Source organism: Sorex araneus, chromosome X (genome assembly GCF_027595985.1).
Source record: "Sorex araneus isolate mSorAra2 chromosome X, mSorAra2.pri, whole genome shotgun sequence".
NCBI classification, from domain to species: Eukaryota; Metazoa; Chordata; class Mammalia; order Eulipotyphla; family Soricidae; genus Sorex; species Sorex araneus.
In genome coordinates, this window is record NC_073313.1 from 361,595,587 (window position 1) to 361,607,135 (window position 11,549).

The following is an 11,549-nucleotide window of genomic DNA, read 5'->3' on the forward strand; positions in this document are numbered from 1 at the left end:
TGTTCATACACGGGTGGGATTCTTATGCAAGGCACATCAACCTCTCGGGTAGGTATCAGCTAATGATTTGCATATTCTGCTCAGGGCAGTCTGGGTAGGTGGTCACAGTCACACCCCTTACCCTCAACCAGAGTGCCTGTGTGTGAGGGGTGCTGGAGCGAGCCCCTGGGTCTTTGTAAACAGGGCTGGCGCTTCCTTCAGGGGCAGGGGATTTAGTCAAAGTCTCAGGCTAGCTGCCGAGACCCCAGCACCCACCCCCACTAAATACATAATTTCCAATCATTTCTATTTAGTAGGGGTTTAAAGCCACATGTCTAAGCCTCTCAGTGAGGGGGTGCTCACTGAGGCTTACGAAGCCCACCTCCATAGCAGCCAGGGCCAGAGCCAGGCCCTGTTTGTTTTGAGCTTAGTGCAGTGTGTCCTTGGGGATCTACTTAAAACCCGGGTTTCGGTGGAATGGCTAGACCAGCCACAGGATGGCTTTGCCCTGCCTCCATGTTCTTCAGGGTATCTTAGAGCATCCTACGCTTCCTGTGAGGAATTCTAGCTCTTCTGTCCCTGCCTGAACTGTCCTCTGGTTCTCATGTTGTCTGTGCGGTGGTGGGGGTGGAAGAAGAGTTGGGAGGCCACCCCTGGCAGTGCTCAGGGCTTACTCCCAGCTCTGCTCTCAGGGATCAGTCCTGGCAGGCTTGGGGGTCTATGTGAGGGGCTGGGGATTGAACCTGGGTTAGCTGTGGGCAAGCCAAGCGCCCTCCCCGCTATACTAGCTCTCTACTCTCCAGATCAGTCTCTGCTATACTCGCTCTCCACTCTCCAGATCAGCGTTTTTCAAAGATCCCTGAACCAGAACTATCAGTGCTGCCTGGGAAATGGTTAAGACTGGGGAAGGGCCCAGTGTTGTGTTTCTCTGCCCCTCCAGGGGACTCTGGTACTATAGTGAGGGTCTCTAAAATGGTTATTCTCAGGTGACCTGCTTTATCAAAGTGCCCAAACCGTGACATCTGGTACCTGTTCTCCAATTTCAACACTGAAAACGGCAGGAAATGTTGCTCAGCTGTAGACACTGGTTTTGTATGCATTGAGGCCCTCGGTTTTGTTTTGGTCCATACCTAGAAGTGCTCAGGGCCTATTCCTGGTTCTGTGACCCCTTGCAGTGCTCAGGGGACCAGATGGTGCCTGGGATTTGAACTATGGTCATGACTGCCATAGATGGAGGCAAAGAAGGTGCCGTATCTCCTGTAGTCTACGGTCCCAGAGCTCTTGGTTTGATACCCAGCACCACATGCAATCTTAATATTCCGTATTTAGTGGGAGCCAGTGGTCTTAAATTTCCACCTCTTGAGGAAACCAGTTGCACAGTCAACTTACATACTTGGGTTTCCCCCCTTAGTGCTTTTACACGTCTTAAAGGGACTGAAATGTGTCTGGCTTGTGCTGTAAGGGCAGGACACAGTGTCTTTATTACCTTCCTAGCTGGTGGATTCAGTATATGACAGCTACTCGTGAAATGTGAGCTAACTCAAATACTAGACGGCTACTTTACTGAAATCACTGCCTGCTTTCATAAATAAGGGAAGTGAAGCTAAGCCTGGACACAGGAAGGGCTGGGCGAGTGTGCTAAAGACGTCCAGCTTAAATTTACAGGCAATGCGTAAGTTTATGGGGCTGGAGAGAGCTCAAGTGGCAGAGTACATGTGCAGGGCCTGAGCTCTCTGGCCCTGTAACTTCATTTTGTTGTTCCTGGATTCATCTTTTGTTTCAATTCTCTGGAACATTTTGTTGGCTTTTGGTAGTGCTCAGGGATTGTTCCTGATGATGCTCAGGGGGACCGTAGGTGGTGCTGGGGACTGAACTGGAGTCACTACGTGCAAAGTGAGTGCCTTACCCCAGGTCCGTCTCTCCAGCCCCCTTTTTTTTTTTTTAAATATATATTTTCCCTTCATTTTATTTAGTGAAAGCACCATGATTTACAAAGGTATTAATAGTTGGGTTTTAGACATACAATGTTCCATCACCAATCTCGCCAGCCGGTTCATCAGGGTCCCAGGTTCCGTCTCTCACCCCACCCTACCCTACTTCTACCCAAAGCTGCCATCTCAGTAGGCTCCTACTAAATCTGTTTAAGTTTTAATCTCATGATTTCATTATTATTGTCTCCAGCCCCTTTTTTCCCCCTCCCTTTCAGATCTGATTTTATAAAAATAATTCAATGAGCAGGACAAAGTTGGTTTTTTTTGGTTTTTTTTTTTTTTTTTTTGCTTTTTGGGTCACACCCGGCGATGCAAAGGGGTCACTCCTGGCTCTGCACTCAGGAATTACCCCTGGCAGTGCTCAGGGGACCATATGGGATACTGGGAATTAAAGCCGGGTCGGCCGCGTGCAAGGCAAACGCCCTACCCACTGTGCTATCGCTCCAGCCCCCCAAAGTTAATTTTTTAAACCACACTCAGGCCTCATCCATAGAAGGTGGCACTTGGCTGCTGAACACAACCCAGCCCCCAATAGCTTGTTTCCTCAGCCTCCCCAGGAGCACTGGGGCGATGGGGACCAAACACAGCGGTACTCCGGGCCACGCAGTGCTGATAGGACCCTGAGCCCTGTACATGCTCTCCGTGAGCTCCAGGCCTTTGAATTCTCAGCCCAGAGGCAAAAACAGTTTTAAATAGAGAAGTTGTAAGGATTCAGCTATTTCTGGTTAGGTGGCAGTGCCAGATTCCCAGGAACTGAACCAAAAACGAGACAAGTTAAATAAGACAAACTGACATCTGGTATCAAAATCATCATATGGTTTTTATGACGTTATCAGTCTTCCCAAACCCTGCAGGGTCTCAGTCAACAAGAGAAATGGCTCGAGAGACGCTAAGGAACGTCTAGTCACAGTCAAGACAACAGTGGGGAACGGGTCTGTGGTCTCCCAACGACCATGCCAGCAGCACCACCTACCCGTGATGGGGTGGTTGTGGGCATCTAAAAAATGCAAAAGTGAAAAGCAGACACGTGTGTGTTTGATAAAATCAAGTTCCGCTGAAATCAGGAAATCCCAGTGTTTGAGTCAAGTGTCTCTTTCTGGGGACAAATCCCAGTTTTCTGTCCGGCTTGTAGGTCTGAGCAGAGAATTTGTTTCTCATATTTTCCTCATCCGTTTCTTGCAGCGCTGGTTGAACACCGGGGAGGAGCCCATGAGGCTGTCGGTGGAGTGGGAGCCGTAGCTGCTGTCGGAGTCATCGGGGCTGGGGGGGATTCCCGCTTCGCTCATACCCGACATGGGTTCCTCAAAGACGTCGCTGCCCAGCACGCCGTGCCCAGAGACGGCGCCTTCTTCACTTTCCTGGGGCTCCATTTTCACATGTGCCAAATTCCAAAGAGGGGACGCGTTCACCTCTGTACCTAGAAACAGGGGAACTTAGGAGGAGCCCGTGCAATCAACATCCCGCCCGAGACCGCAGCCTTCGACTCCCCGAGCTGGAGAAGATGGTGGCTAGTCTCGGGGTTTAAGGAGAGGCAAATCTGAACCTTCCTCCACCTTCACGCCTCACTTACCTGCCACCCTGCCTAAACCAGGGAAGTGAAATTATCAAAGGCAGGCTCCACCAGGGCTCAGCTCCAAACCCAGGTCGCATCCCCAGTCTTCCTATTTAGGGAGCTTTCAGACCTGCCTGGGCGGGCACCCTGGTCCTCTCTCATCTTATGAGACAAGAGGAGAATCCTGAGTGCAGGCAGCACTTTGCAGACCGCTGAGTAGAGACGCGGTCTCCTAGTCTCCTCTTGGGCCCTCCTGTCTCTGAGTGTTTAACAATACTGGTCCGGGGGTCTGACGGCATCTCTGGCCTGGGTACGAAGCGGGAGACTGCTGAAGGGGCACACATGCTGCACAGGCTGAGGCTAGGGTTTGATCTCCCCACACAAGGTCCCCAGCAGGGTCAGGGCAATTCCTGAGCAACACACCGAAAAAATTCCCTGAGCCAGGTAAGGACCAAAACAGGAAACCAATCACCGGCGCGAAGACAGAAGGCCACAGACCTGCCTCTCCGCTAGTTACAAAGACGACGTTAGGGCCTTGGGCGCGAGGCTCGGTGCTAGCACACTCACCGCGGACGTGTGAGGCTCTGAGCTGGAGCTCCAGCACCACGGAGCAAAACGAAACACAAATGTCAGTGTCTCGAGATCAGTGGCACATTATTTGCTTTAGGCCACTGGTTCTCCTGCCATCCCCACTTCCGCTCTTCCACCACTGGAGACTGAGTCCCGAAGGCAAAGAGTGAGGCGCCTGGCAGGGCTCCCAGAACAACAAAGCGAGCCCGAGCCCGCGGGTTCTTACCTGAAGCCTGAGGCGAAGCCTCCACCTCCAGGTTAGAAGGGAAGCGCTCGCTCGGAGCGCCCAGCACCCCCATGGGCAGAGACTGGTCCCCAGGGGCCAGGTCAGCCTCCACGTCCTCGCTGACAGGAAAGGGGATGTCACTCACAGGCTCCTCCTTGATCTTCACAGGCTTAGTGTCCTCGGTGGTCTTCTCCGGGTTGACAATCCTTTCGTACTCTTCCGAGAGTTGCTTGCTAATCTGTTGGCAAGCAAGCTTGTCAGGGGTGGTCAGCCCAGGGACAAGGCAACAGAGTGAGAACAGGGTCAAAGGAAATGACTCTAAGGTGTTGAGTTTGCAGTTGTGAGAGATGCCAAAAAAAAAAAATTAGGGGCCAGAGCAGGTGTTTTCCCCCCGCACGTGCCAACCCAGGTTCAATCCCAGGCACTCCACATGGCACCCCAAGCCTACCAGCAGTGATCCCCAAGTGCAGACAGGAGGAAGCCCAAGCACCACTGAGCATGGCCCAAAAACAAAATAAAACATATAGAAAAGAAAATTTATTTGGCAGAGGTGTGTATGATTAATTAAAATAAATGTATAGAAAGGCAAAAATATGTTCCAGATGAACTCAGAACTGAGTTTGCTACAAAAACTCACACCTTCAACTATAAAAACTAATAGTCTGGGGCTGGAGCGATAGCACAGCGGGTAGGCCGTTTGCCTTGCACGTGGCCGACCCGGGTTCGAATCCCAGCATCCCATCTGGTCCCCTGAGCACCGCCAGGAGTAATTCCCGAGTGAAGAGCCAGGAGTAACCCCTGTGCATCGCCGCGTGTGATCCAAAAAGAAAAACAAACAAACAAAAAAACCAAAACTAATAGTCAATATTCACACACTAATAATGAATGAACAGAAAACCTGGATCACTTAGCAAAGACATTTTGTTGGGTGTAAAAATTCCAGCTGAACTGGGATTTGGGGAAACTGAGAGTGAACAAATGATTTGTTTAGGCCGTAAGGGCTGAAGAGATCAGCTGTTTTTGATTCACAGCTAAAATTCACCCTCACCCCCTCCCTCCCTCCTTAGGCCACACCACCTCAGCCCATTTTGTCTTTTCTAACACTTACGGACATTTATAACCGTTTCACCATCGTGTCCCTCTCAAGACAAATGCAAACTTGGGGTACATGTTAACTGCTATGTCCTTCTGTGCCTAACATAACAACGGTCAGGAAATATCTGTTAACGCATTCTCTCAGACTCCAAACGAATGCCTGCAATTTCTTTCCTTTGGGGGGGAAGGGGGACCAGTGCAGGCAGTGTTGGGCCATACCTGGCGGTGCTCAGGGCTAACTCCTGGCCTGCGCTCAGGAATCACTCCCGGCAGTGCTCTGGGACCACACGGATGCTGGGGATCAAACCTGGATCAAGCCAGGTAAGCACCCTCCCCGCCGTACTATCGCTCTGGCCCCTCATTTGTTTCCCTTCCTGCTGGGGATTGCACCCACGGCTTCATACATGCAAGGTAAGTGCTTCCCGCTGAGCGCTGTCCCTGGCCTCTGCCTACAAGTCCTTTCTGAGGAAGTGGTATCATTAGGCCGCTCACACTCACAGGCGCCGAGTCTGGCCTGGTCCTGATGAGGCTAATGGACACAGCTGGGGCCCTGATGGAAGTGGTTCAGTCTGTCTCTCTCCATCCTTCTCTCTTCTCTCTTTCTGTATCACATCCTGGTGATGCTCAGGGGATCATAAGGGGTACCGGGGATACACCCTGGTGGGCAACAAGCCAGGCAAGCATGCTACCTGCTGTCGCATGTCTCAGGCCCCACGTCCTGTCTCCATGAGGACTTCCCCATAGGTAAATCCTCCGCCCTCCCGCGGCGCAGGGCACCGATGGCCGCTCACCTGCAGCATGTAGCCGTGATAGTCCTTGATGCGGTGCTGCCAGAACTTCTGCAGGGAGAGCACGCTGCCGATGCCCACTTCGTGAAAGACCTGCTCGATGACATCCGGGAAGGGCGTCTGCCCCAGCCGGGCCTCCCGGTCCACAGCGAAGCGCAGCAGCTTGGTGAACTTCAGGCAGTACTCGTGCGCCACGTCGGTGAGGGTCTCCAGGACGCTTTCGTTGGCGCACTCGAAGCCCGCGTGGGCCAGGACTGTGGCCACCGCCTGGCAGAGGAGCTGCCGGCAGGAGTGCCAGCTGAGCTCAGTCACGGGCTCGCCTTTCCCGCTGAGAGAACACACAGGGCGGTGGGTTAGTGCCTTTGCAAAGGGGTGAGCGACCCTGTGTCCCTACCTGAAAAGCCCACAATATCCCTAGCCCGCCTTCTGGGGAATCTCTGCTCAAGTTACACAGCCCACTTGAACCCTGCGCTATCACAATAACCCAAGTTAAATCTCTAGTCCTCCATCTGCATGTGCTGAATCATAGGCCACACGGATTCCACACACTATAGAAAGGCACCCAGGGGACAGAGCCATAGTAGAGTGGGGAAGGCGCCTGCCTTGCATGCGGCGGACCCGGGTTCAATCCCCAGCATCCCATATGGTCCCCCGAGCACTGCCAGTAGTAGTTCCTGAGTACAGAGCCAGGAGTAACCCTTGAATATCACTGGATTTGGCTGCCCCCACGTCTCCCCCCTCACCTCCCCCAAAAAGGTTTCCAGTGTAAGGGAATTTCCTTCCCTTGGAATTCAGTACCAACTACTAAATTATAATCACTCTTAAAACTGGGTTGATTTGAGCATCACAGCTCAGATAATACTCAATGGTGCTGATTCATTCACAATATTTCCTTCAAATGTGTGAGAATATATGGGCCCTCAGAAATTGGGTCCCAAATCAGAGATTCCTGTAGAATGGCAACAGACCACTCACGATACCGGGAAAAAAACGCTTTTTTTTTTCTTTTTGGGTCACACCCAGCAATGCTCAGGGGTTACTCCTGGCTCTGCACTCAGGAATCACCCCTGACGGTGCTTGGGGGACCATATGGGACGCTGGGAATCAAATCGGGGTCGGCCGCGTACAAGGCAAATGCCCTACCTGCTGTGCTATCACTCCAGCCCCAAGAAACCCAATTTTTACAAAAGTGATTAAAAACACACGCAGCTTACAATGCATTTTTCTCCTGCCCTATGCTGAGACATGGATAGTGTAGTTTAGACCATCTTTCTTGCTGGCACACAAGAAACTGAGGTTCAGAAGGGTTGGCTTGCCAAAACTTTAGGTATTAGTAAGTGCTGAAGGAAAAGTTTCTGCCTGCAGATCCCACTTCCTTCACAACATACCTCTCTGCAGTAATTTCCAGGCAGAGGTCTGTTTTTTGTTTTGTTTTGGTTTTTGGGTCACATCTGGCGATGCACAGGGGTTACTCCTGGCTCTGCACTTAGGAATTACTCCTGGCGGTGCTCAGGGGGCCATATAGGATGCTGGGAATCGAACCTGAGTTGGCCGTGTACAAGGCAAACGGCCTACCCGCTGTGCTATCGCTCCAGCCCTAGGCAGACGTCTTAATCTTTCTAAGCTTCACAAGGTTGTCCTATACCTAACAAAAGTAACTTTTAACAAATTTTAACAAATTCCAATGGCCTGGAATTTCCCTTCTATTTTCTGCCCCCTCTGACAGAGTAAACAGATAAGAATAAAACAGGGTATAAGAATTTACTTTTCCAGGGCTGGAGCGATAGCACAGCGGTTAGGGTGTTTGCCTTGCATGTGGCCGACCCGAATTTGATTCCCAGCATCCAATATGGTTCCCCAAGCATCGCCAGGAGTAATTCCTGAGTGCAGAGCCAGGAGTAACCCCTGTGCATCGTCGGGTGTGACCCCCCAAAAAAGAAAAAAACAAAACAAAACAAAAGACTTCTGCCTGAAAATTACTGCAGAGCCAGGAGTTAACCCCTGTGTATCGCTGGGTATGACCCCCCCCACAAGAAGAGAGAATTACTTTTCCCTGATCCATCCTTGGTACACACCCCCACATGCCATATGCAGGGTTGGAGCTACCCACCCATTTAATCCTGATGTGTTCAGTCGCAATGATTGCAATTCACATAACAGCTGGGGAAAATGAAGGCTGTATACCTGCAAACTATGTGTCACCTAGGGTCAGAAAGATAGCACAGTGGGGAAGGTACTTGCTTTGCATGGGTATAGGGTATAAGAAATACTTTTCCAGGGCTAGAGTGATAGCACAGTGATCCACCAGGAGCTTGAGCACAAAACCAGGAGTAAGCTTGAGGACTGCCAGGTATGAACATTCAAGCAAAACAAAACTATACACGGCAATGCAACGTCACTTCAATTAAAAATTAATTGGACAAGAGTGATAGCACAGTAGATAGGGTGTTTGCCTTGCACATGACCAACCTGGGTTTGGTACCCAGCATCCCATATGGTCTCGGAGTACTGCTAGGAATAACCTGGTGTCACTGGGTATGATCCCCAGCAAACCAAAACAAAACAAAAAACCATCAAGGGCGCTGAGAGACAGTTCAGTGGATAAGCAGTTTGCCTGCATGTGGCTGACACCAGTTCAATTCCTGGCACCAATATGATTCCCCTGAGAGCTGCTAAAGAGTGATCCCCGAGTACAAAGCCAGGAGTGTACCCTGAGCACGCCTCCCCCCCCCCCAAACAAATGAACAAAACAACAACAGAAAGTAGCTGGGAAGAGGTTTAAGGTCCTGGGCACATGCTTTATATCACAGCCCGGGACTTGATCTCTGGCACCACACAGCACTCTCGGGCACTGCCAGTAGCAGCCCTTTGGGATTAAGCTGGGAACAGTCCCTGAGCTCGAGTGGGGATGGTCCAAATACCAAAAACCTTGGGCAACTGGTTATCAAACAACCCTCCTCTGAATCCTTCCATCAGCGGATCCCATGGCCTTGCCTTACCGATAAAAGTCACTCTCGGGGTCACTATGGCGAATCTGGAACGGGGCGTTGGGATTCTTACAGTCTAAAGGCAGGAGGTCGTCGGGAAGAGGCGGTGAGCCAGGACAGGAGGGGAGAGGCTCGCTCTCCTCCGCCTTCACGCCCTCCGCCTGCTGCTGACTCTGCGCCTGCGCGGTGGCGATGAGGCTGCGCAGGCGCCGGTTGTGCTGGATGAGCTGGATGGTGTGGATGGTGAGGCTGCACGGCTCGGACGGGATGTCCAGCATCGTGGGCGGCTTGGGCTTGTTGGCGGACGGTTGGTGCAGGGGCGGGTCGTGCACCTCCACCAGGCGTAACTCCCTTGGGAGCAAATCAAAAGAACTTCTGTTGGTCTGGCTCGAGGAGACTGGTATCTCTCCCCAGTATCGCAGCATTTTGGAAACAAGGAAGGAGATTTCTGGTTAAATGTAGAGGAGAGGGTGTTCTATTCTGGCACCGCAAAAAAAAAAAGAAAAAAAAAAAAGAAAAAAAGATGATTTCCTCAAAGTAATGTCCAACTATAGATTAGTCTTCTGTAGTGAAAAATACGAAGTCTATCCCGTTGGTAAGGTAAGGCGTAGGCTGTTCAAGGTCACCTAGTAAAATGGCAGTGGCAGCAACGGACCAAAGATATTCTTCCTGAAAAGGAGAGATGGAAAGGTTGGCCGTCAGTTACCACAGTCACACAGAGCCAATTCCTAGTGCACTGAGAGATGAGTCGTGGGACGCTCAGCTGCCAGCAGTCTGGCAGTTCAGTACCCATGTTTTCCCTTTTCCCCCATTAACTCATTTCTAGAAGTATCTTGTGGCCCAAGTTTGAATGCGTTGCAAGGCAAATCTGGATTATCTGGACTATCTCTCAGTCGATCGTTTGTTTGGGGGTGGGGCTGCACTCCCCGTGGGGTTTGGAGGGCCCTGGCGTGCTGGCGGTGAAGCCTGCAAAACAAGCGCTGGCACATGGAGCCACTTCCTGGCCCCTCTGGGAGAACCTTGACACATCTGGGGGGATCAGCAGGAAAAAAGGAAAAGAGAGCTAAAAATAGGAAGGATGGCTCTTACTCCATATATGTCAGTCACAGGAACCTCTGTACTGGTCCAGGTGGAAAATTTATGTACAACTAATCTAAAAGGTCTTAAAAATTCAAATTCTGACATATACAAGGAAGAAACTATAGCTGCCTTCTGCTGGCATTCCTTCCTTCAGTTTCTTCTTATGTTACTTATTTATTTTCTTTTTGGTGTTTGGGCCACACTGACTGGCTGATTTCTGGCTCTTTGCTTAAGGATCACTCCTGGTGGTGCTCTGGGGAACAGATGTAGTGCCAGGGATCAAACCAGCATTGGCTGTATGCAAGGTAGGTGGCACTGTCACTTTAGTCCCTATTTTTTTTTCTTTTTTATCGCTGGTGAGGCTCAGGTTTTACTCCCAACTCAGTGCTATGTGTGTGTGGGGGGGGAGGGGGGAGTCATTCCTAGTGGTGCCAGGGGACCATGCACCACCAGGGATTGATTGAGGCCAAGACTTGATATATTTAACTCAGGCAAGGCCCTTTTGGAAGAAGTCAGTCAACATTCTCTAGCTTAAAAACGACAACAACAAAAATTCAGGAAAAAAAAAAAACCAACTGTCTGCCTTCAACTCACCTTTGAAGATTCATTTCTCATGTATTTCTTCAAGTTCAACAAACACTTAACCACTGCCAAGTACTTATTATACAGGGAAACAAAGAGCAATTCCTCGAGATTCTTGTCCTGAAGCAAGGGAGAGAAACAATGTTTCAACATTAAAATATGTAGCAAGGGGCTGGAGCAATAGCACAGCAGGTAGGGCATTTGCCTTGCACGCGGCCAACCCAGGTTCGATTCCCAGCATCCCATAGGGTGCCCTGAGCACCGCCAGGAGTAATTCCTGAGTGCAGAGCCAGGAGTAACCCTGAGCATCGCAGGGTGTGACCCAAAAAGCCTATAAAACATATATATATATATATATATATATATACATATATACATATTTACATATCTATGCAGCAGGGCTACAGAGATGGCCCAAAGGCCTGCAGGAGAAGGCTCTGTATGGAGGACTCCCAGGTGCAATTTCTTGGGGGTCACAGGAGTGACCCTCAAGCAATGAGCTAGGAGTAGTCTCTACCCATCACCGCTGGCAATACTGTGTGGCATGGTGTGGAGGTACTGGGGGGAGAGGGGGCGTGGTACTAGGGATGGAACTCAGGCCTCCTATATGCAGAGGACGCGCTCTGCCTTTGAGTCACCTCCCTGACTGCCTTATAGTCCACCTTATCTTTAGCTTTTCTCCTTTTTGGTGTGGTGCTG

The 11,549-nt window shown here is 50.7% G+C and overlaps 1 protein-coding gene across 2 annotated transcripts; it reads right to left on the reverse strand.

Moving 5' to 3' along the window:
- Positions 1–2,771: 2,771 nt before the first annotated feature.
- On the reverse strand, positions 2,772–9,695 carry SUPT7L (SPT7 like, STAGA complex subunit gamma). Of its 2 annotated transcripts, none has more exons than XM_055122873.1 (4): positions 9,201–9,695; positions 6,205–6,529; positions 4,319–4,556; positions 2,772–3,381 (listed from the first exon to the last, which is right to left on the reverse strand). In XM_055122873.1, exons 1-4 carry the CDS (start codon positions 9,611–9,613, stop codon positions 3,125–3,127), a joined length of 1,233 nt encoding a protein of 410 aa, XP_054978848.1. In that variant the 5' UTR covers positions 9,614–9,695; the 3' UTR covers positions 2,772–3,124. The 2 variants fall into 2 exon arrangements, with proteins under 2 accessions (XP_054978848.1, XP_004619003.1); XM_004618946.2 differs by having other exon boundaries at positions 2,772–3,387; positions 9,201–9,694.
- Positions 9,696–11,549: the final 1,854 nt, after the last annotated feature.

Bases quoted from the DNA above. Each gene is read 5' to 3' on its own strand.
- SUPT7L (XM_004618946.2), bottom strand. From the start codon at position 9,613: ATGCTGCGATACTGGGGAGAGATACCAGTCTCCTCGAGCCAGACCAAC. The intron at 6,530-9,200 runs GTAAGGCAAGGC...GTGTTCTCTCAG, and splicing joins CCCGAGAGTGACTTTTATCG to CGGGAAAGGCGAGCCCGTGA. The intron at 4,557-6,204 runs GTGAGCGGCCAT...GCTTGCCAACAG, and splicing joins ATCACGGCTACATGCTGCAG to ATTAGCAAGCAACTCTCGGA.